The 25,226-nt window shown below is 40.4% G+C and overlaps 2 protein-coding genes across 2 annotated transcripts in view; one reads left to right on the top strand and one right to left on the bottom strand.

Annotated features, from left to right (window-relative positions):
* The window catches only part of LOC144679053 (dyslexia-associated protein KIAA0319-like), a 116,746-nt gene extending 97,438 nt beyond the window's left edge, over positions 1-19,308 (top strand). Inside the window, exons 13-19 of the mRNA XM_078539313.1 lie at positions 3,234-3,372; positions 4,300-4,459; positions 6,181-6,323; positions 8,363-8,485; positions 14,308-14,398; positions 14,530-14,618; positions 18,000-19,308. Of these exons, the coding sequence (XP_078395439.1) occupies positions 3,234-3,372; positions 4,300-4,459; positions 6,181-6,323; positions 8,363-8,485; positions 14,308-14,398; positions 14,530-14,618; positions 18,000-18,175 (921 nt within the window). The 3' untranslated portion in view covers positions 18,176-19,308. The remainder of the gene's footprint in view (positions 1-3,233; positions 3,373-4,299; positions 4,460-6,180; positions 6,324-8,362; positions 8,486-14,307; positions 14,399-14,529; positions 14,619-17,999) is intronic.
* Positions 19,309-23,703: 4,395 nt separating this feature from the next.
* Positions 23,704-25,226, bottom strand: part of aldh5a1 (aldehyde dehydrogenase 5 family, member A1 (succinate-semialdehyde dehydrogenase)) — a 34,727-nt gene continuing 33,204 nt past the window's right edge. The window contains exons 9-10 of the mRNA XM_078539312.1: positions 24,756-24,814; positions 23,704-24,602 (exon numbers count right to left, since the gene is read on the bottom strand). Coding sequence (XP_078395438.1) covers positions 24,397-24,602; positions 24,756-24,814 — 265 coding nt within the window. The 3' untranslated portion in view covers positions 23,704-24,396. The remainder of the gene's footprint in view (positions 24,603-24,755; positions 24,815-25,226) is intronic.

Here is a 25,226-nt window from a genome sequence, read left to right as displayed (position 1 = left end):
ACTGGAATGGATGTCGTCAGGTCCCATGGAGAACAAGGTCACCCTCCACCTCTCTCTGACCTTCCCAAATGCTGGAAGAGTTGGCACTGGAAGGCACCACGGGTGTGAACCCGGTGTAACTGCCAGAATTTCAGCCTGCAACCTTTCGAGATGGGATGCAATTTCCTGAATCTTTCAACAAGCCTTAACTCCTTCTGCTATAATAAAGGCAAGGGGAACTCTAACAATGTTAGCTAAAATGTAAATTAGAGATATTCAGTATGCAATTTAAAAAGAGCAGCCCTTTTTTAAAAGTAGGCCAGTACTCATACTGCAATCAATCTCTTGTGGAACAATTTGCTCATTTGCTTTCCATATCATTTGTAAGTACCTCAAAATCCTTTGCAATTTCTGATGGGTGGCTAGAAAGGACAGGGGTGTGACATAACCTAATATCTGACCCATCCATTGAATTTAGACAACTTTTTTCCTGATTTGGGAGCAGAAATTCATGCAAGTCACTTGGTCGTGACATCACTGAGGTTTGCCAATAATCAGTATATTTCCAAACGTGACTGGAAATGCAGAGCAGATCTGTCAGCTTCGAGAAAAAAAAGATAGCTTGATGATATCTGTGACCCTTTATCCGCCCTGAAAGGTCTCTCCTAAACTGCTGACCCATCTTTCAACATGCTGCCTCAGCTGTGGGTTCCTAGGATTTTCTGATTCCGTTTCACATTTGCAATATCTGTATTTCCTCAATAAAGTGGATATTCAGTGCAGATGAGCCATGCGCAAAATATGAACTCTTTTTATTCTTTCACTGGGTGTGGGCGTCACTGGTGAGGCCAGCATTTATGGCCCATCCCTAATTGCCCTTATGAAGGTGGTGGTGAGCCACTTTCTTGAACCTCTGCAGTCCATGTGGTGTAGGTACACCCACCATGCTGTTAGGAAGGGAGTTCCAAGATTTTGACCCACCGACAGTAAAGAAACGGTGATGTGGTTCCAGGTCAGGATGGTGTGTGGCTCAGAGAGGAACTTGCAGGCAGTGATATTCCCATGCATCTGCTGCCCTTGTCCTTTGAGGTGGTAGAGGTCATGGGTTTGGAAGGTGCTGTTGAAGGAGCCTTGGTGAGTTGCTGCAGTGCATTTTGTAGGTGGTACACACTGCTGCCAGTGGCACAGGGAATGAATGTTTAAGGTGGTGGATGGGATGCCAATCAAATGGGCTGCTAGAATCTCTTCTATCCCTATAACGCCAGTCCAATACTCTGTTATTCAAACTGCCCTTTTGTTCATCCCCACCTCACCCTATTGTTGCCATTGGTGCCCTTAGCCACCTGGGCTACATCCTCTGCCTCTCCATGTTGGATCATGTGTTCAAGACTCCAGGGTTTAAACTCATGACCGTCTGAGTTGGTGTCGAGCTTCTTGAGTGTTGTTAGAGCTGCAGTTATTCAGGTGAGTGGAGAGTATTCCATCACAATCCTGACTTTAGCCTTGGTGGACAGGCTTTGGGGAGTCAGGAGGTGAGTTACTCGCCACAGAATTTCCAGCCTCTGACCTATAGCCACAATATTTATACAGCTGGTCCAGTTCAGTTGGTCTGGTTGTTGGTAACCCCCCAGGATTTTGAAAGTGGGGGATTTGGCGATGGTAATGCCATTGAATGTCAAGGGGAGATGGTTAGATTCTCTCTTCTTGGAGATGGTTAATGCCTGGTACTTGTGTGGCGCAAATGTTGCTTGCCACTTATCAGTAACATTTACATAAAACATGAACTTTTTTTTTTGTTAACCTCTTGTTGAAGGTTGTAGGTCAGCACAACAAGACAATCAAAATGGTGACATTGATAATTTTTCATGATTGAGTACCACTAGTTAAAAACAGTAACAAGGTAGTAAATACAAAAGATGGCTGTTGTCCCAATCCTTTGAAGAACAGATGACCATGTGTTAAAGCTGTCTCATCTTTTGTTTCTTGCTCCTTCTCTGAGCTTTCCCCTCAAGACAGTTCTTTATATACCCCAATTCCATGTGGTATCCATGTGACTGTGACATCATCCCCCTGCAAACCATTTAGCTCTTAAGAACATAAGATAGGAATAAGTCATATGGTTCCTTGAGCCTTCTCTGCTATTCAATAAGATAATAGCTGATCTTCTGCCTCAACTCGGTTTCCCCTCCAATCTGATTCCTTGAAAGATCAAAACTCTATCTATCTCAGCCTTGAATACGCTCAATGATGGAGCATCTACCACCCTCTGTGGTAGACAATTCCAAAGATTCTCAACCCTCTGAGTGAAGAAATTTCTCCTCATCACGGTTCCCCTTATCATGACACTGTGCCCTCATTTTCTGGATTCCCCAGCCATGGGAAACAACCCCTCAGTGTCTACTCTGTTAAGTCCCTTCAGAATCATGTATGTTTCATAAGACCGTAAGACGTAGGAGCAGAAGTAGGCCATTCGGCCCATTGAGGGTGCTCTCCATTCAATGAGGTCATGGCTGATCTGATAATCCTCAACTCCACTTTCCTGCCTTTTCCCCATAACCCTTGATTCCCTTACTGATTATAAGAGAGAGATCAGTGAAATCAGCTCTCATTCTTTTAAATCTAGTTTACTCAGCCTCTCATTCAAAGAACCAAACTAGTGAACCTTCAGTGTACCATCTTGAATGCAAATATATCCTGAGGAACGAAGACTAAAACTATGCACAGTGCTCCAGGTGTGGTCTTATCAAAGCACTATACAATTGTAGCAAGACTTCCTTATACTCTAGCTCCCTTGCAATAAAGGTCAATATGCTATTTTCTTTCCCAATAGTTATACCTACGTGCTAGCTTTCTCTGTTCCTTGTACGAGTAACCCTGGTCTCTCTGGATATCAACATTTAGAAGTTTCACACCTTTTAAAAAAAAAAATTCTACTTTTCTATTCTTGCTACCAAAGTGAATAACCTCACGCTTCCCTAGATTACACTCCATATGTGGACATGCTTCCATTTTGTTTCTCCATGATTCTTTTCAGCAGATACAAGACAAACTGCAGTAAGGCAGTTTGGGGGTTAAAACATTGAGGTTCTATTTTCAGTCAGATGGGACTCATGTCTTATGCTCTTAGCAGTTTCTTCTACTTTATCTGAGCGGTGTGTCTTCAGTCCAGGCTTTTTATGTTTCCTTTTTCAAGAAATAAAAAGCGAGTAATGATGATTTCTCTTTCACTCTTTCTCTCCCTCCTTGTCTTGCAGGAGGTAATGCATCGTTCAGATCATGAAGCAAAACTGCAGCTCACTAACCTTGTGGAAGGGAAGTATATTTTTCACTTGAAAGTCACTGATACGAATGGGGAATCGGACACAGACAGCACCACTGTTGAAGTGCGACCTGGTAAGGTGATGGAGAGTTTGTGGACAGAGATGTTGACCGTGCGCTGTTTCTCAAATCTGTTTAAGTCTTTCCCCACCCCCAGGAACTACCCCTCATGTAGCCTCAGAGCCCCTGGGCCAGAAAAGCTTACCAGGGCCTTGATTGCTATCCAATGACAGCTGCTAGAAATTGTATATGGACTTTAGGTGAGGGGCAGGATTGGGTTCCGTCACATGGAGGATGACCAAGTAGGACTGGAGCATGAACAAAGATTGTAGAACTTCATCCTTAAGGAAGTATGTTTTTAAAAATTCCTGTAAAACACCAAGATGGTCAAATATGATGAATTCTGACTGTCCTTAAAGTTAAGTATAATCTACTTCCATGTTCATCATGTCAGATAGAATGAGTTGTTACATATATTTGCCCAACGTATCCTGCCTTTTCTCTTCAATCCACAAAATGTGCTTCCAAATTTAAAGGAGTGAACAGTTAAAGGAATCATCCAAATCCTTCCATTAATACCATGTTTTGCTGTATCGACAGGTCTTGGCTACACCACATGTATATTGTCCAAGCATGGTCTGCCACTCAGTCTAATTTACCTCAGTCACCCTGCTCTAAGTGGTTGACCAATAATTTGCTAATATCCTGAAAATATTTTGCCATTTTTGGGAGGTTGGCATGGCTCCAGTTTTGAGTAAAGCCCAATATTGGATGTAATGAGGAGAAAATGTTGATATTTCTTTCACGGCATTGAATAACAGGTAGAAGTGAAATTGCACCAAGGTCTGAGATAAAGCACAGAGGTACAGAACGTGGAGAATTGAATATATTCTGCAGATATAACTGTTTATTTACTCTAAAACATGTCAGGTTTCATGGGAAACAGTGTTGTATCTTGTCCTCCAGTGTCTAATCTAATGCTTGTGTATATATGGCCTGCAGATCCTAGGAAGAATGACCTGGTGGAACTGGTACTACAGGTCAGTGTGAGCAGTCTGACTGAGCAGCAGAAGGACACCCTGGTGCGACAGCTGGCTGTGCTGTTGGGGCTGCTTGATACAGACATCAATGTACAGAAGATTCAGGCACATTCTGAATCCAGGTAGTTGGGCTGGAGCTTTGGGAGCCAGGCATAAAATTTCTATAATCACTCATAAGAGATATATATAAATATGGGCATTGCTGGCAAGGCTGGCATTTATTTCTAGTTGCCTTGGTACAGCTGAATGGCTTGCTTGGCCGTTTTTAGTTGGGAAAATAAAAATCAATTAGGTCGACAGGGGATTGAAGTGACATACAGGCCATACCAGATATGGACAGCAAGTTACCTCCAATCTTTATTTTTGTTATTTGTATTAGTAAATATAGTGAAATAGAACAAAATAATTTTGTACATTGATATTATAGGCCAAAAGAGTTCATTCTTATATTTGAAATTACTCCTGGGGAAAAAAAGTCTTTTCAATGTTTTTTTTTAAGCTGAATTCAAATTCTCAAGTGCCCATGTTTGATTTGAACACCAGATCACTAGTTCTGTAACTTGATCACTATTTTACTGTACCTGTACCCAATTTCATAAAATACACCCCTCTTCTGAGGCGAGGTATGTCGACAATGAGTATTGCTCTTCATTTTTGCAGGTATCACGATTTCACAGTCTTGCACTACACATACATCTTTGCACATCTTTTGGAAAAGGGCTTAATGCTGCCTAAGCAAGTAATGCAGAATTTTTTTAATCATTATTTGTCTTACATTCATCGGGGAGGTTGGGATATTCATCCCTTTTTTTGGGGCCTTATCCCTTTTTATTGTTCGGAATGATGTCATCAGCTCATTTTGGGACAAAGGACCTACTGCCATAGGGATAATGATTTCACTTGTAAATGACTACCAGGTCAAGAACCAAGCCTTGAAAGCTCCATTTACACTGCTCCACTAACTGTTATATTCCAAGAAAGCATGTTGATGAAGGATAGTACTGGAACCAATCTTTACTCAGTCTAACACTAATTTACAAAGTGAAGCAATGGAAAAACATACACTCCTAACTCAGTTATAACCCCAGTTTCAGTGAGTGTCACTTTATAACTCCTCAAGTGAAATCCCAATTAATACCCTCTACCTGCATATAATTAATTACAATTGATATACAATTAACTAGGCTGATCCAGGTTTCAAAGTGTAAAGGAAGACACAGCAATGGGAAATATGGAGATGCCATTCCACAGGCCCACCTCTTTCCCAATGAAAGGTCAACAGAACTTCTCCTGCCCAATACCCAATGAGAATTGCCACAGAAGACCTAAGTGTTTCCTACCATTTCCTGCCTCCATCCCTTAACCATGCTGGTTTTCACCTACTCCTTTTCATGTTGGAACTGTGTCCCCAGCCTCAAGTATCTTCAAGTATTGATCCATAGTTAATATTTGTGATGCCTTATAAATTAACATTGGGCAACCCTATCCTAATTTGCTGCAGGTAGGGGAGGTGGAAATTTCATTCCTCAGGACTGATATGATTCACTTAGACGAGCATAAAAAATTCTCTGGGAATAATTTATTATATCCTTGTAGTCTTGATTTGTTTTAAATACAGCAGATTATAGGGTTTGTATACAGGAGGTTTTGTCTTTCTAATTGTCATTTTGCTGTTTCTGGGGATTGGGTGGTGGGATCCCTCTAATGATGAACAACTATTTATTCTGTTGTTTGAATTAAAAGTTGCAGTTAAATGTACGGGCTTCCTTCTGGATGTTGAAACAATATGGAGCAGTCAATATTATGCCATTGATTGATGGTTTTGTATCCTGTGCCTCTGCAGTACAGTATTGACGTTCTATGTCCAAGGTGGGCAGCCGTACAGGGTATATAAAGGGGTGGATGTAGCGAGGAGTTTGCAGAAACAGCTCATGAGAGAGAAAGTGGATTTCCTGCTTTTCAAAACCTTGAGGATAGATACAGTTGGTGAGTTGCAATATCTTTACATTTTACCTTGTTGAATGGTTCTAATTAAACAAGTCACATTATAAGAACAATGCCTTTGTAAATTTGTATTCACAACATGCATGACGTGTCATAAGATTCCTTGAAGACTGGCATGAGCATGATCTTGACCATTTGCATCAGTATGGTCTTGTTTTGCCTGAAAGTATTGCTGCATTTGCCCAAAGGTTTTTAGTTGACTGAATTGATAGTAGTCCCCAGTAATTGCTTTTTGAGTTTGTGTATGTATATTCATACCTATAATAGACATATTTGATCTTGCACTTCCTGTCAATTTTTCCAATTATAAATTCTTCTGTTCAAATCCATAATTGAAACTATGGATTTCAATATCCATATTTTGAAATATATGGATATTGCTTTTTTGGGGGCATTAAATTTGGTGATTATGGCCTTCTGTTATTGGAGGCACTGAATAACCTCTGTTGGTAAAGGGTAGAACTACAGTGTGGCAAGTTTCCATTGCAAATGTTAAATTAGAAATTTATAATGGAAATATTAAAATAAGGATATAATTCAGTCTCCATTTTAAAGTAATTTGTTATGTTTGTGAGCTTTGAAGGGCCTGAGGGTGGCTGCCCTATATAAATACATTTTTCATTTTTACAAGCACCTCCAGATTGCATGACATAAGTCAGCATGTTAGTCAGCACTAAACCATCTTTTTTATACAAAAGCAAAATACTGAAGATGCTAAAGAATATGAAATAAAACCAGAAAATTATGGAAATATGCAGATCAGGCACCATTTGTGGAGAAAGAAACAGAATTAATATTTCAGGTCAATTATTGATTTTCCTTTTAAAAATAGTCATGCTAACTTTTATTTATTAGCCAATACTTTTCCAAATGCTATGTAAGTTTGTTCTGAATTAATGTCCATAAAAGCTGAATATGGAAAGTTACAGAAAAGTTTCTGCCACTGCTCCCCTCTCCCCCCCCACCACTGATGTTAGGCGGACCGGCGTGTACTTGATCACTGCAAGCCAGGGAATGCTTAATAAGGGACTGCTGTCATGAAGGGCATCATGATTTGCTGGTGCAACAGTTTATTATGCATTGAAGTTGCAGGATGAAGATTCGCTTCAATTCATTGCTTAGCAAGTAGGGTTTTTGGTTGGAAAACAGAATAAAACAGACTTTGACTGGAATCTTGTGGAGGTGACGGCTCTTGGCCATTGGCTAGAGAGCTGGTGAGCCCCACGTTGCCTCTTTTCAGGAAGGCCCACTGAATCTTATTCCACTCAGGCACTTGGAACGGCCAGAGATGGGCCCTCCCCCGGATCATGGACCCAGGGGAGCAGAAGTCGTGCCCGGCCGAGAGCTGGTGGCCAATCTCAGAGGGGGACAGCTGTATTGAACAGTCGCACCACTGGGAAGGCAGTGGCAGCTGCCAGTATGACACCCACCCAAGGCCTAGGATTGTCACTGATCCCAGGCCAGAGATGAGTGAGTGTCGGCGAGGGTTGGGGGTGGGGGGATGGTTGGTTGAAATAATGAGATGAGGCCCTTAAGTGGGCATTAATTGTCCAATTAAGGGTCTCAATTGGGCATAGACTTAATCAGGATGGAGACAGGATGGTGACAGGGTCCCCATGCCCCCACCCTTCCAGCTGATTAAATGTCCCTCCCGCCACCAAACTCACCTTGGGGGAGGGCAAAATATTCCGCCCTTTGTATTTTCCCAATTTTGGGTGGAGGATCTTTAAAAGAATACGGAGAATAAAGCAACATGATTACCCCATGCACATGCGTGTAGCTTTTTACATAGCTTTGCTGGTAAAGGTCTGTGAGCAAGTTGGTAGTCCACCCTCTGTAACACTATACCCCTGTTTCTCTCTCATTTCCCATTGATAAGCTCTGTGACAGTAGGGGATCCTTGTGGAATTACCGGAATGTATAAACTTGTCCTTTTTAAGCATGGATTTCCTTAAATCCATGTTTGTGGTTTCGTGGAGAGTGATGTTACTCATCTTGCTGGTGACTTCTTCTGTTTACAGTCTGCTTTCTGAAGTGCTCAGGCCACGGGCACTGTGACCCATTCACTAAGCGTTGCGTCTGCTACCCGTTCTGGATGGAGAATCTGATACAGCGTTACTTCGATGATGGAGAAAGCAACTGTGGTGAGTAGTTCTGCTTGAAAACATGGGTGAACTATTATATTGTCATATAATTCGTAAAGAGTTGGGAGCTAATTGTTATGTGAATGTATATCCCACAGTGCCACATTCACTGGCACACTGTAGTCATGTGACACATAACAATCTATCAGTTTATTAGCTACATTAGGATTGCCAACTCAGCTGGGCATATTCAGGGAGCTGTTGGCAGAAGTGACATTATGGAAAGCTCCTGGAAGTGATGTCACAGAATGCCAGTGACATGGCATAAAAGCTATTTCAAAAATAAAGAGCTTCTGATATTTGAATGCAAGAAATGGTGACGAAGTTACAACCCTGTGGAGTGTAAACGTGTTCAAAAGGCCACATACAGACAGGTGCAATAAAATCAATATGCTGTACATTGCGGGGGGGGAAATATTTCTCTCAAACCACTGTGTTCCTCTGACTTCCCACTTGACTGTGGAGCTCTGCCACAGTCTTTCAAACCGGCAGCATCTTCTCTGAACGAGCCAGTGCATGGTAAGACAGAAGACAAACTCCGTGCAGTAAAGGGCGATGGGGTTAGTTTCAGCAGAGTGGCTGCCTGATAACCCGGCTTCCTCTTTCTGTACCTGAGTGACAGATCCCAGAGGACGAGCGGTACAAGACTTGTAGCCTCACGCCGTGTCAGCCAGCAACGACACCAGAGCCACCCCCGGAGCATGAGCCCAGGGCCGGAGAGTTCCATTGCAGCACGTGGCCAGGGAGATGTTCCATTCCACAGGGGAAGGCCACTGCCACTCAAAACGCAATGCGTCATCTTGGAAATATTGTACAAAACCCATGTCCTATCTGGAAAACGGGGAATAGGCTCGTTCATTGTGACTTATTTTTCAAAGTGCTCCCCCACCCCACGTTGCCTCAATGAATGAATCTGAAGGGACACTCCTTCCAATTGGCAGCTTCTTCCTCCCTGCACCAAGCAAAGCATTGAGGGCGCAGGCCTTGCCCATGTGTCAGCTACCTGCTTTAAAGATGGTGCAGACCAAACAAACACAGAAGAGAGCTTTCTCTGCTCCCTTCGCTACTGGCTGGATACTGAGTTTAAAAAAGGAAGCAGTTGCATTCCAATCTCCTGGGTTGCTTTAATAAAAGCAAAAAACTGCGGATGCTGGAAATCCAAAACAAAAATAAAAATACCTGGAAAAACCCAGCAGGTCTGACAGCATCTGCGGAGAGGAATACAGTTAACGTTTCGAGTCCGTATGGGTCTTCAACAGAACTAAGGGAAAATAGTCAACACCTCTTTGTCCTTTTGTCTATGACATCTTTTGGCTATCTCCACCTATCACTGGTCCTCTATCCAGCTCTACCTGTCCCACCCCCCCTTAAACCATCTTATATTTCACCTCTCTTCTATTTTCCCTTAGTTTTGATGAAGAGTCATACAGACTCGAAACGTTAACTGTGTTCCTCTCCGCAGATGCTGTCAGACCTGCTGAGTTTTTCCAGCTATTTTTATTTTTGTTTTTGTTTCTCCTGGGTTGCTTTCTTTGGCCACCAAAACCCACAGCATTGTTCACCCCCCGACCCTGGATAGTGCACATTGCATCTCACAACTGACTCACCTGACCTCCCCTCACCCACCAACTGACCACTTGAACCCCCCAACCCCCCCCCCCCCCCCCCCACCCCCCCCACCCCCCCGGCCTCCCATCCATCCTACCCACTTACCTTTTCCCTGATTTCTCAGTGATATTTGAACAAAGGGACCTTTAAACCTACCGCTCTATGGCAGCTCGTGCCATAATAAGGGGGCATGTCTTCACTTCCCCTGATGCTGCAGCCCTGTACCGGATGGACTCTGGAGCTGCTGCACTACACATTTCTCACCAGGCCCGGGTCGGATGATTGGGCGAGAAAGGTGCAGCTCCCGACTAAGGTAGGAAGAAAAGAGCAGAGTGGCAATCCAACAGTGATTGCTGCTCTCCTGAAAGTCTGGGCCATTGTGTCCAATTCTGGGCACTGCACTTTGGGGAGGATGTCAAGGCCATGGAAAGGATACAAAGGTTTACTAGGATGACACCAGGGATGAGGGCATTCAGTTATGTGGAGGGAGTGTAGAAAGATGCAGTTGTTCTCCTTAGAGCAGAGAAAGTTAAGGGGAGATTTAATGGAGGTGTTCAAAACTGGTAAGGGATTTTGGTAGAGCAAGTGAGGAGAAACTGTTTCTCCAGCAAGTGGATTGTTAATAGAGACCATCAATTTAAAATAATTGGCAAATGTTTAGAATGGAAATTAGGAGAATTGTTTTCACACAGAGGGCTGCTAGGATCTGGAACACAGCCTGAAAGGTAGTGGAATTAGATTCCTTAGGAACTCTTCAAGGGCAACTGGACATGTACTAGAAGAGGAATAGAGTTTTGGTGAAAAGGTTAGGGTTAGGGACTTTCAAAAAGCTAGTACAGGCATGATGGGCAGAATGGCCTCCTTTTGTGCTGTAAGATTCTGTGGAGAAGGCAACCAGCAGAGGACGTCAGCATATGTTGTTAATCTCATTCACCATGCAGAGTAGATTTTGAACAGCCCTGGAAGCTAGATATTTCTCCGCTCTCTTGACCATGGAATGATGTACTGGGGTGTCTAGGGGAAGGGAGGAGCTTTTAGTGAGATGGATACAGTGTTAAAGGCTGATTGCACATTATGTTGTTTCATGTCAGGTAGTCTTTGAACTACACTGTCATTACAGTGATATTCTGTTAATCAGATAGGGCATTGTTTATTTTGGAGGTGATTCACTGTGTGCTATGGATGTTGGTGCACCAACTCATTGGTCAATTATTGTTTTTTAAATTAGTATTAACCCTTACGTTGCAGCATCCACCTACCTCTGGCGACCAGTGTAGCTAAATTGGATCCTGTCCTCACCTAGTGTCTATAGTGGGTGTACAAGGGTTAAGTTTGCAGGATCTAGGCTTGCGTTCCCTTGAGTATCAAAGATTAAGGGGTCACCTAACTAAAGTGTTGAAGGTGATTAAAAGGTTGAAGGGATAGAGAGAAACTATTTTCTCTGGTGGGGAATCCAAAACAAGGAGCATCACTTCTAAATTCGAGCTAAGCCATTCAGGGATGCTGTCAGGAAGCACTTCTTCATACAAAGAAGAAAGGAAGCCTGAAACTTTCCCCCAAAAAGCTGTTGGGGCCAAGTTGATCGAAAATTTCAGAAGTGAGATTGATATATTTTTGTTGGGTATGAGTGTTAAACGATAGATTGTGTTTATTTGTGCCGCAACTCTAGGGGGAGCACTTCCTGCATTTGTGCAAATGCATTACAGTGATAGGAGTTATAGGGTTGCATCTATGGCATACTTCACCCTAAAAGCATGCCTGAAAATGAAGTCCAGGATAGCAAAACTTTGACAAAGTAAGAGAAGAAAATAAGAAACTAGCAACAGTGCCAGCAACAATAACTGGTTGCCCAGGTGCTAAATCCGGATGCCTTTTAATGAATGTGTCAGCCATAACATTTCATAATGGAACAAACCATATCTGCCAAAGAACTGTGCGCAATCTATTTTGTCCAAAAGTTTCTTGTTCAGTTAACTGAGTACAATTTATTACCTTTGTTACAGACCAGAGGGAGGAAAAATTTAAACAGCCTGATTTCTCCTCTCTCTACCCGTCCGTAAGCAGAAACGTGTTTCTGATTTCCCCCTTTATAAGTGGTGGCATATTTTCCCCAACCCTTCAGTTTGGAGTGATCCAATCCTCTATTAATAACCCCACAGCAAAGCCGAGATGGGGTAAAATCAAAGGGTTGGTTGATTTTATACACGCGTACAAAATGCGGGAAAGGGGTTTCCCAACATCCACCCCTTTTTGCGTTCATAAAATAGGGAAAGAGTACAGGACAAGACCACGATAAAAATAAGAGTTATGGTTTCACGTGAGTCCAGAATCAAAAGTCCAGTGGCGTATTCCTTCAGTGGTTAGCAGGCTGAAACTGTTGGAGGGTGATCCAACTTTCCAGAAGTGAGGACTTCCAGGATGGGAGAAGGCACGTAGAGATGAATTAGTTTTGAAGGCACAGATACAGAAGTTCCAATGTTCCAGCAGTTCACAGTGTAGATAATGACTAGGCACTTCACCTGGACTGAGCTCTTTCTGCTGCTACCTGTTAGATGATAAAATGGTAGACTGCCTGGGTTCAGCTCCACACGGCAATATTACAGGTTCTAGCAGCTTGGGGGAGGTCAATGTGACATACCTCCCACTTATTCTCCTGGGTGTTGGGAGAAGGATGTATTTTCTCAGGTCTGGAATCTTGAGGTGTTTAATAGAGAGTCAGGGTCCCTTCTGTCCCTTACAGACATGCCGTCTCCATTGGCCGGAGTTCTCCCTTAGAAACGCAGAGGGTGGGTGCATTTCTTTGGAATTTGATTGTCGGCCGTCATAGAGTGCATTAGCACCTCTTTAAAGATAATGAAGTCCCTGCTGGTTTCTGAAGGTTAGAAATTCCTTTGGCATGAGTCATGGCTAGTTAGGGTAAAGTCTTGTCCATTTTTAAAATAAAAATCTTATAAAGTAACCAGGTTGATGTGGATAATGTGTATATTTTTCCTTCCTGTCTTCTGGCTGGGACACCTTCTTAAAGAAAATGTTAAATAAAAAACCATCACCCAGTGTGGAGCTCAAGACAATAACACTGGGATTCAGAGTCCCATTAACTATCAACTGAGCTGGTCAAGTTGTGTAGGAACTTGGTGCACAAAGTCTTGACAACTCCACAACTCTCTGCCCTGAACTTTTCAAACATTTCCCCTCCGCCGGTCTGAGAAACAGATCTTTGTACAAGGTAGCGTGGGCAGTTCTTTGTGGTCTTCAGAGTTTTTAAAGCAACTTTAAAAAAAATTTACCAATGCTTCTGTCGCTCTCTGGCCGGAAAGGTGTCAGGAACAGTTGTGCACGTGCCACCGGCTGCATTGCATGTCAAGTGTGCGTGCTCAACTGTTCCTGACACCTCTCTGGTTGGCCAGCAGGCTTAACAGTGTATCGGATATGGAAATGGAAATAAATGGAGCTAAGATCCAGATCAACCATGATCTAATTGAATGTTGGAATAGGTTGGATGGCCGATTCCTGTCCCCATGTTCCAACATGTGTGTATTTTCCAGAAGAGGGCACTATGTATCAATCAGATCCGGAAACCCAATTGCATTCACCTTCCTAGAAGAAAGACACTGAAGCCAATTCTATTGTCCTTGTCTGAGGCCAGCTAACTCTTCTCAGACTGAACCACAGACATTCCTGGTCTCTCTCTGCCTCAGTCCTGTACCAGCAGTCCATAAAAGCACCAAGCCAGTAGGGTGATGTTGCTTAGGTTTTACTTATGTGCAATAGTTCAATGATAGTATTCTTGCCTCTGAGTTAGGTTATGGCTGAAGTCCCACTCCAGGGAATTGGGCACATGATCTAGGTTGACACACCATTGCAGCACTGAGGGGGTCCTGTCTTTTGAATGAGATGTCTACTCTCAAGAAGACTTAAAAGATCCCACGGCGCTATTTTGAAAGAGTGGCATAGTTCTCCCCTCTGTCCTGGCCTATATTTATCTCTTGACCAACATCACAAAAATAGGATTATCTGGTAATACATTGGTGGGACCTTGCTGCGTGAAAATTGGCTGTGATTCCTACATTATAAAGTAACTCCATTTAAAATGTACTTCATTGGCTGTGAAGTACTTTGGGAAATCCTGAGCTTGTGAAAGGTGATATAAAAATGCAGATCTTCAAGAATGGTTCAGTTGCTGTTATAAGCCTTGTTTATTTTTCTGTTCACAGACTGGAGTGTATTGTATGTGATTTTATCAGTGTTTCTAACAATCATCATCATTGGAGGAATATGCTGGATTTGTATCTGTTGCTGTAAGAGGTATGCATATCGTATGTGCTAACAAAGAACCTCCACGTCATTCATTAGAAACTATGAAATAAAGGTAACACATTACCGGAACATTTTGAATCCTTTGCACACAATGATCTTACAAATTTCTTTTTTAACAGAAAGCGAACCAAAGTAAGGAAGAAAAACAAATACACCATCTTGGACAATATGGATGATCAGGAACGAATGGCATTGCGGCCGAAATATGGTTAGTGTTTGTTATGACACAGCAGTTGGTAAAGACTGAGTTGTTTAAATCCCAGAGGGAGACTTGAACAACTGTCATAACCTATATTTTCAATTGGTATGTTTGAGATGCAGCTCTGAATTCAGGAATAAAACTGCTGAGCCTCAAGAGGTTTTTTTATATAAAACTAAATTTAACATTTATTAATCTAGCAACAAATTAAACACATACGCATGTCTACAAATTACTACCATAATAACTTTTAAACAAATCCTCAAATTAATCACTTCCAGGTAAATCTTCACCAAGGCAAAAATTACCCATAGACTTAAACAGTCACCTGGCAAAGCACATTTGACCATACGATTCAAAATGAGGTCCCTTGTAATTTGTTTCCTTTGCACAGTCCTAGGCTTACAGGCTGGTTAATCTTAAAATCCTCTGACTCACACACAAACTCCTTTCTGTTTATACCTAGCTTCCCCTTTGAATGTAAATTTTCCATTGTATTACTAGGTTTTTAAAATTTTACCTCTCCTAACAATAATCCTTTAATTCCACTAATTTCATTAGCAATATAAACACATTGCTTGGTGTCTCCCAGCTAGGTGCAAGATTTTACCCATTCTTTCGAATGGTTTATTCAACAAATGCAAATTGCACTTGACCTTTTACTCCTTATATTTATCTAATTAACATCTCAAACTATTATATATCAAAGCACCCAGTCTAGCTGGCTTTAATCCAATTAAGACACACACATAGACACAGGTCCTACTACAATTCCAATTTAAAAATAATTTCCAATAACGTTATGGACATTAATATCTCTTCATGATAGTGTTGCATATATAGCAATACCAGGATGCATGCACCCAGGATTAACTCAACAGGTTTCCTTAAATGCAATGAGGTTTTTAAATATATATACAGCCTATTTTTGGTAGCTGTTTTGTCTTTAAGGATGAGGAATCAGAACAATGTCAAAATGGCTTCCAGGTAACTGGAATGGTATTCAAGCCATGTCGCTAGCGCAACTCACAGCAGACCACTACAAGTATACAACGGCTCACTGTATTTTTTGTAATATACAAAAGTCCTGTATTTCCCCCATTTTTTATATGGGAGCCCTTCTGTAACACTTGTGTTGGGATTCTTGGCTCTGAGTCAAAAGGTCATGCATTCAAGTCCCACTCCAAGGACTTGGCACGTAATCTGGGCTGACATTGCAATGCAGTACTGAGGTCTGTGCATTGTTGGTAGTGCTGTTCTTTGGATAAGTTGTTAAAACAGTCCGATCTCACTTTCAAATGGGTAAATATCCCATGGCATTATTTTGAAGAAGAGCAGGGGAGTTCTTCTTGGTGACCTGGCACATATTTATCCCCAACCAATATCATTTAATAATCAGGTAATTATTTTTTATATCACATTGTCCTTCCCAAATTGTCGTTCCTAAATTTGTTGCTGTACAGTCAACTCCCACCGTTCGTGCCCCCTTCCATCGTGATTTTGTTTATATTCGCGCAAATTTGTTTGTGTACCCAATCACAGTTCGTGCCCTGAAACTTCGCTCATCCACGATTAAAATTGTAACAATACAGATACTATCAATTTTAAAAGTCAAACCAAAAAACAAAAAGACACACGCAACTATTACAGGCATGAGAGACACAAACTTGCCTCTTTTTGCAGATCTTCAAGCTCGTGCAGCCTATAAAAGCCACAAGTTCACACTGACATTTAAACAGCACACACCTATGTAATGGATGGCAAATCCCCCATTTCGGAACCCCCTCAAAGCACTGGTGTCACTGCGCACTTAGAAGCATTGAAACTCAGTTGCTAATCTCCTGCCCTCCAAGTGTTAAAATACTGTAACATAAACTAAACAGCATTTACAGAAGTGAACATTTCAAGTTTCTGCACATGGTCCTGAAAGGTTAGTAAGAAACTTACTTTATAAAATTCTTCAGAAACCATACAAAAACTGTTTGTCCTCTCTTCCTTGAAGAAAGCGCGCACTGTAAATGGTCCTTCACTGCACATTTGCAGTCTCCATGTGCATGTGGGTTGCTGTGATTTATAGGATTATACAGTAGTACAGTTTTAAATTGTTCCTGTTTTCTTGTATTCACAATTGCTTCAGTAAAATTGTCTTCAATGTACTAGTGATTTGTAAGTTGTACTACTGTATTCAGTAATTGAAAGTGTTAAATTGTTTCTTTCTTGTGTTGACAATTTCTTCAGTAAAATTGTCTTCAATTTAATTTAAAAAAAAGTAGTTTTTATTGATGCCATTAATGTAAAAACGTAAAATTTGGGGATGGCTGGAACATATCGAATTCAGTCCCATTATAAACTGTGTTCATCGTTCGTGATTTCACCCTTTGTGAGATGTCACAGGTATGGAAACCCCGCAAATGGCGGGAGTTGACTGTGTTTCCTATGTTATGACACATCAGTTGTTAAAGGCTGTGTTATTAAAATCCCAGAGGGAAACTTTAAACAACTGTCATAACCTATATTTTCAATTGGTATGTTTTGAATTGCAGCTCTAAATTCAGGAATAAGACCACCAGTTCTAGAGAGGTTTTTATATCAAACTAAATGAAACATTTATTAATTTACAACAAATTAAACACATACATATGGCTACAAATTACTACTATCATAACTTTTAACAAATTCCCTAATTAATCTCCACTAAGGCAATAATAACCAATAGACTTAACGAGATACCAGACAAAGCATTTTCACCTTATGAACTCAAAATGAGGTTCCTTTCAATTTGATTCCTTTGCAGACACAGTGGTAGGCTTCTGGGCTTTGATTTTACTCTGACCTGCATGCACACACACTCTTCTCAGGTTATACCTAGCCTTCCCTTTGAATGCAAATTTTCATTGCATCACCAGGCCTTTTGAACCCCTTTCATAGTACCAATTTTATTAGTAATATAAACATTGCTTGGTGTCTCCTAGCTAGGTGTAAGATTTCACTCACACTCTTGAATGCTCTATTCAACAAAAGGCAGATGGACCCTCTACCTACTGTTTACATCTCAAAACTACTTACTATACATCAAAGCACCCAGACTTGCTGGCTTTAATCCAATTAACACCCACACGGACTAAACCTCTATTTAAAAATTATAATTCCCAATAACATTATGTACATTAATATCTCTTCCTGACACATACAACCGTGCCTGCCCTTCACAGATACCTTCATTGGCTGTAAAGCATTGTGAGACATCCTGAGGTTGGGAAAGGTACTATATTATTTCAAGTTTTTTCCTATCTTCACATATGGAGATGTGTTTTATCAAGATGCAAATACTGGATCATCCAATGGTGAATTATCCTTCCTGTTGACTTGCATTATGATTTTCTACTCTAGGTGTGAAACACAAAAGCACAGAACATAACTCGAGTTTAATGGTATCTGAATCGGAATTCGACAGCGATCAGAACACACTCTTTAGCAGAGAAACCGTCGAGGAGAACCATAAAGTTGGTATGAATGGCTCACTTAAGAATGGCATCTCCTTCAATTATCATCCCCAAAACAGATAAATTTGCTGAGTAAGAGAATGTGGCCGACTTGTGATGCACTTATATTGCAGTGCAAAACTGGGTACAATCACCCACTTGGGATTATTAATAGACATTTTAAAATGTTTTTTTACAATGTTGGTGTACTCTGGAAGAGACTTTTCCAGAAGCTACTGAAGGAGCCCTTTTTACAGCTCTTGATTGTTCATCTTGAATGCTGACACCTTTACAGCAGAAAGGTTTGTCAGGAACTGGTCCTATTGAGGTACTTTGTAATTTCAGCTTCCTATAGATTTATGATTCTAGGAATTTCCATTAAGTCTGCATTAACACAAAGCGCGTGCAAATGTAAGATAAGAGGGCAGCTTCATCAGTAAGAAAGGACATGGGAACTGTTTTCCCGAAACAATTTCTCTTTTCACATGAAAATCCAATTTGGTAATAGACAAGGTCTTAGAATATATGAATGGTGAGTTTGAAAAGAAATCCTGATGCTAAATATTAAAAAGGTTGCACAACTAAATGGTTAATTCACACACTGAAAGAAATGGATCTAGATATTACAGTTGTTCTTATGCCAGTGTAAAAGCATTCAGTTCATATCTGTCTTTGTGCTGCAGTGCAGCAATATGGCTACTTGTACAAGCTGTGCAAAACATCTTTCTGTTTACATGCGTTGAGTTCTATAACTAAGAATAAATAAAACAAAGTTGTAGGTAGAATTAGTAATGCAAACGGAGACCTGCCTTTTGCTGACTGTTACTCAATGAAAAATAGAGATTGGAGCAATTAATTAATAAGCAATTAAAAATTATGTCCTTCACTTCAGAGTTCAAATAATTTTCCCTGTTGAGTTACTGTCCATAGTCTATTGAAAGGTTTAAGCATCATGTGCATTTCCTGGAAGTGTCACACTTTTTCAACTGAACCAATTAAATACTACTTAAGTATAGTCACTTGTAACGTATGGAGACTAGGCAGCCAATCTGTGAACAACAATGAAATGAATGAACAGAGTTTGGTGATGTGGGTTCAGGGATAAATATTGGCTAGGACATTGGAAGAAGTCCCCTGCTCTTCAAATAGAACCACGGGATCTTATGTGTGTAAAAAATGGAACTTTAAAAATCTAAGCAATAAAGCATTTGCTGATGAAAGATAACACTTTTTAAGACTGGCTATTTTGGATTGACAGCAAATGAACTGTTGGCCTCTATAATTTTACATCTACGATTGAGAAGGGATATGTTTTCCAGTCATATATTTTGGGCATTGGATCGGAATGTTGTGATGAGCACTCTATGAAAGATGGTTTGAACATTCTTTGATCTTCTGGAGAAGGGTGTTACTGTGGAAGACTGCATGGGGCTGGTATTATCCTATTATAGGCGTATCTTGTTTGTAGTACTTGGTAACTTCATGTATATCTGGATGTGCATTATTTAATGGCTTGTATTATTAGCCCTTCTCTCAGTATGAACATTTGTGTCTAGTTATTTTTGATCACCATTTTGTTACTTACACTAGTTTGTCTGATTGTTATCTGTCTTTACTGATATCATACCATCACCTGTACTTGTTGGATTGAGGGTAATTAATGAAATATTAGCTGTTTGATCAGGAAAGAAAACCTGAACCAGCCTACCAACCACGCCACTTACAAGAGGCTCATCTGAAATGATTCTAAACTTGAGAAACTGCTTGTATTGGGTGTCAGGTCCATTATTTCTTCTGCTGCTACTCAAAACATGGATTTGCTATTTTGATTTATCACAAGCATCAGATAAAGGAAATATTAGAAATGGCTGATTAGGATGCTTTGCCTCCTGATTACATTGAAACCTATCAAAATTGTCACCAATGCATTTTTGTTAGACTCCTAATATGTCCTAAACATTAAAACTGAAGACACTATCTTCAGTCCCCAACACGAACTCCATACTCTCACCATTGACCCTATGTCTTTCCCAGTCACTGCCTCATGCTAAACCACGCTGAGCTTCCCATCCCAAACCACCTCTGTCTCAAAGACTCCCTACTTACACCTCCCAAATGCTTTCCTGCTGACCTCCTACCATCCTTAGGCTTCAGTTCATCCAAAATTCTGCTATCCATGTCCTGTACCACAATGAGATGCTTCCCCATCACTCCCTTGCTAATCTACATTAGTTTCCAGTCCCTGGAATATGCTGGTATGTGCCTACCTCTGCCCCCACCCCAGGGCTTTGTTGCTGATACATGAGATTGGACTGGCGGTATTTCTAGCAGTGCTTCGTTTATGAGAATGGTTGCAGGGGTGGTTTTAGTTATGTGGATAGATTAGAGAGGGGAATTGATAGAGGCATTGAAAATGACAAGGGGTCTGGGCAGAGTACATAGAGATAAATTGTTTCCATTGATGGAAGGGTTGAGAACCAGATTATGCAGATTTGAAGTGTTTGGCAAAAGAACCAAAGGCAACGTGCACACCTTTTTTAATGTGGTGGGTAGTTAGTATTTGGAATGCACTGTCAGTGTGGTGGAGACAAATTCAATCATGGCTTTCAAAAGGGAATTGGATAATTATCTGGAGAAGATTTGCAGGGCTACAGGGAAAAGGGGAATAGGACTAGCGGAGTTGCTGTTGCCATCCTTCTAGCATGTTGGAACTGAAGTGCAACACTATCTTTCTAACCAGACTACCTTTTCACTACTGTGGAAAGTGTTTTGAGTAGAGTTGAAACGCGTTTTAAGTCTATAATCCTGAGCTGAGTTGCTCTTAGGCAGCCAGCACAGCCATAAAGAGCCAGATGGCCTCCTGTGTTGTAATCATTCTATGAATATGTGATTTTCCCATTACACTGCTCACCTGCATTTAGTGGGTATGGCTGAAATGGGGTCCATCAACCTTCACTACCCTTCCCCACTCAACACCTGAGTGCCCCCCAGAATTCCAAAAGGACATGTAGATTTTCTGAAGAGGTTTGTTTTTCTGCCACAAAACCTGACATTTCTCTTTGCATTGTTCTAGCCACAATAATTCACAAAATTACCTTTATGCTCCTGTTTTTGCTTTGTGTTAAAACAATTAGACACACTCATTTCCTGAAGGAAAACACACTCCCATCAGATGTTCTTACATCCTCTATGCTCAAACACAATCAGGTTGAGTAAGTTTTTGATTATAAATAATACATCTTTTGATTTATACGCAAGACAGAAGACTAGTAGCCCACTTTGCTGGGTGGCTGTGTATGAAGTGGCCATTAAACTAAGATTACTGCTAAGATTCCTGTTTGGCTTGCTATCAGTTTGATGGACAAATCCTTTGAGTTGGCCCCCTTTTTATTGGGAGGGCCCCCTAAAATGATGCTTCAGCTCCTGAGGTTCAATGGAGTCCTGAGTGGTGGGAAAGCTAGTGCACCAAGCGATGAGGTATACCAGGTTCCATGATAGACAATTCTGGGGCAATCTGTGGGATTGGTTTCTCTGGAATTTCAGAGTCAAGAGTATATAAAACCACTAAGCATTATCTATTGTGGCCCTAAAATTTCACTGCTGCTAACTTGAGAGTTTACAGCACCAGATTCAGGCTGTGGTCAGCTGCAATCCATCAGAAAGGCTTTATTGTATTTTTATGAACTTGTTAGTCTAATGCTGTGCCAAGTTTAAAATGGATGTCATTTAAAAATGTTCCCATTAAGATATTGTATCTATAGTTTGGAATATACTGCCTTCTGGTTGAATCCCTGGCAGAATTTTCAAGCATAGCTAATCATTTGGTGCATCTTATATTTTTCCTAACTACTTCAAGCTATTTGTGAAGAAATGTGGATGAGTGTATATGCTGCAGAAGGCAGCCCAAATGCTTTACTCTGCAGGTCAATAATAATCTTGAGGACTAATGTGGTTATCTCTCATCCATGAATAAACAAACAAAAAATAATCTACAGGAATGTGAGATGTTCCTGTATTGTATGTATTTGATTTTGGCTTTGATAGCTCTATGCTCTAAGCATCACCACCCATCCATCCTGTAGCTTTAGCCAGTTCAGCAGCTCACATGATTGAAATGTTTGCTGCAGCAGTGAGCCAGCAGGCCAAAGTGCCTAGTTGTCTCTCTTCAGTATATAATGTCAGTTAAAGGACTCAAAGTAATGTGCAGTGAACTCAAAATAATTCAATGTACCAGTGAAAGCTAAATAATGTACTGCTATCTAACCTGCTGACTTACTCTTGCTTCTGTATAATTTAAGTGACAATAAATTTGAGTAGTTTAGCCTGAACCGTTTAGTGTCTCAAGTTTTTTCTGACAATCTGGTAGGTCCAGAAATATGGCGGTATTTCATACTATTGCCAGAACTAGAATGTTGTACATAGATAAGCCATTAGACCAGCAGTATACTATCCTAGGTTATGTTCAAGTGCTGATCCATAGAGAGCACAGGTAATGCTATGAGCTACCTGCCCTTTTAACATGTTACTGCATCATTTCTTTTTAGAAAGTATACCCACCCTCCCATTTTCTCAACTGTACTCATGCATTTGATTCCTGGATTGGTTCATGCAGATCTGACTTTCAAGATGCATTCACCTCAAGTCTTCCTACTATATGAAAAACTGGCAAAGTGTATCACTTTCTATAAGAACTCAAAATCAAGAAGCAATCTACCAAACTGGTACTATATAGTACATTTTGCCAGATCATTTGTAGCTACAGTACACCTGTAGAGTTACTGAAATCAGCACAGCTGAAATTTCTTTAACACTGCTCATCTGTGCTTTGCTTTCACTTTAATCCAGGACAAACTTGGGCTGCTTATGCTGTGATGGAACAACAGCTTGCATTTATATAGCACCTTTAACATATAGTAAAATGTCCCAAGGCACTTCAAAGGGGCATTATCGAACAACATTTTACACTGAGCCATGTAAGGAGGACAGGTGATCAAAACCTTAGCCAGAGAGGTAGATTTTGAAAAGCATCTTAAAGAAGAATGAGATAGAGAAGTGGAGAGGTTTAGGAAGGGCATTAGGCAGTTGAAGATACTGCTCCCAATGGTGAACAATATAAAAAAAGGATGTGCTTGTGGCTAAATTAAAGTAGTGCAGAGATTTGAAGGTTAGAGAACTGGAGGTGGTTGCAGAGAAAATAAGTAGATAGTTAAAGCATAGCAAACTGAAGTTATCTATAACAAGGTATTATGAGATTAGCATACATATCCATAACGTAATTAGGTCAGTGAATCTTTGTATCTTTCACATGCAACTAATCTGGACTATCAACATAATTCATGGTTACAGATCAAATGTAATAAATAATGTAGGAACTGTAAACCCCTCTATAAATAGACATTCCAACAACTTTTTCCCTTCTCCTAGTTATGTTAAATGCCTTTGAAGAGACAGTCAACCTAACTAAAGGCAAGTAACCTACCATTTGACATCCTTTGGCGATTCCATTTGGATTTGGCCTTGTCTAACAGAACATGGATTATAACTATACAAAATAATTAATTTAGGGCTGACTTGTGTTTGTACACATGGAAAAAACAAAGAGTTCAATATCATTCACATTTAAACTTTATTGCGTCAAGACATATAACTTAAAACAACTATAACAAGGTATTCTGAGATTCAACATAAACATCCATAACATAATTAGGTCAGTGAATCTTTAATGTGTAACTAATTTGGATTATCAAATACAAAATTTCCATGTTTGACATGGAGACATTTCTTGAACATTTGGCAATTGAGACAAAAAATTCAAAAAAACTAAATTATTTATAATAGTCACAATATTGCACATAGCTATTAAAAACACTGAATTAAAATCATATTAGCAATCAGATATTGGAAATTAGAACCAAAGTTAAAATTCAGAAACAATAGCCACTTTACACCAATATGATATTAAACTGGTGCATTAGTGTTTATAAACACGCCAGAAACATTACGAATGTTGATACATAAACCAGCATGTTTGTTTAAACATTTCACATTTAATGTCTCCAGAATAGGTGAGGATAAAACTACAGTTAAGTCATAGATTGAATTTACTATAACAATTCAAATAGAGTTGCTTCTTTCCCCCTTCTAATCTGGTACTTGATCAGTAAGTGTTTAAAAAAATAATGCTAGGTTGTCAATATTATTTCATTAGATGACAGGAAATTTTTCTGCAGTAAGGTGGTTTTTCGAGTAAGTTCACAGAATAACAGCAGCGAGTGACATGGTTTTAATATTTATCCCTCAAGTCTTTATAAACCTCCAAAACACACATACTTGATTTCCAAATAATCATCAACGCCATATTTGGAGCCTTCTCTCCCAAGGCCAGACTGTTTAACTCCGCCAAAAGGTGCCTCAGGGGTTGATAACAGTCCTTCATTAATACCAACTATTCCAACTTCTAGCTGTTCAGCAACCCGCCAAATCTGAGCAAGATCGCTGGAGTAAAAGTAACCTAGAATGGTAAATTATAAAGTTGGAAGGAATTTTATTACACTACCATATAAAGAAACAATTTCTTGACTCAGAACCGAAAGCAGACAATTGTGTTTTTGTTCAGCATAGCTTTAAGTGGCACTGGGTGTCATGCCCCACAAACTGTACTCACCAGCCAGTCCCACATTGGAAGCATTAGCTATGGTTACAGCCTCTTCCTCAGTCTGGAACCTGCAAACACAAAAATTCATGAAACCTTAACGCCATTCAGCCCCTCATGCCAGCTCTTAGAACTATCCAATTAGCTCTGCTACTCTTTCTGCTGAGCCCTGCAAATTTCCCTTTGCATATATATCCAATCCCTTTTTCAAAGATACAACTGAACCTGCTTCCACTTTCTTTTCAGGCAGTGCATGCCGGATCACAATAAGTGTGATATAAGTAATGGCAAGCTATAATAATTTTTTGTTTAAGTTTTTCAGGATACCTTTCACATTGGGTGCAAGAAACTGGTTGGTGGGGAGGTGCGGGAAAATGAAGAAGATGGTGAGTGTAACAGACTGTAGGTCTATTTACACGTGGAAGTTCTTTTTGCAAGGGGATATCTCAAAATGAGAAAATGCTGGAAAATACCCAGCTGGTC

This window comes from Cetorhinus maximus, chromosome 3, assembly GCF_964194155.1.
Source record: "Cetorhinus maximus chromosome 3, sCetMax3.hap1.1, whole genome shotgun sequence".
Classification (NCBI taxonomy): domain Eukaryota; kingdom Metazoa; phylum Chordata; class Chondrichthyes; order Lamniformes; family Cetorhinidae; genus Cetorhinus; species Cetorhinus maximus.
Note: the sequence above shows the minus strand (reverse complement) of the source record. Positions and strands in the feature narration are given on the sequence as shown.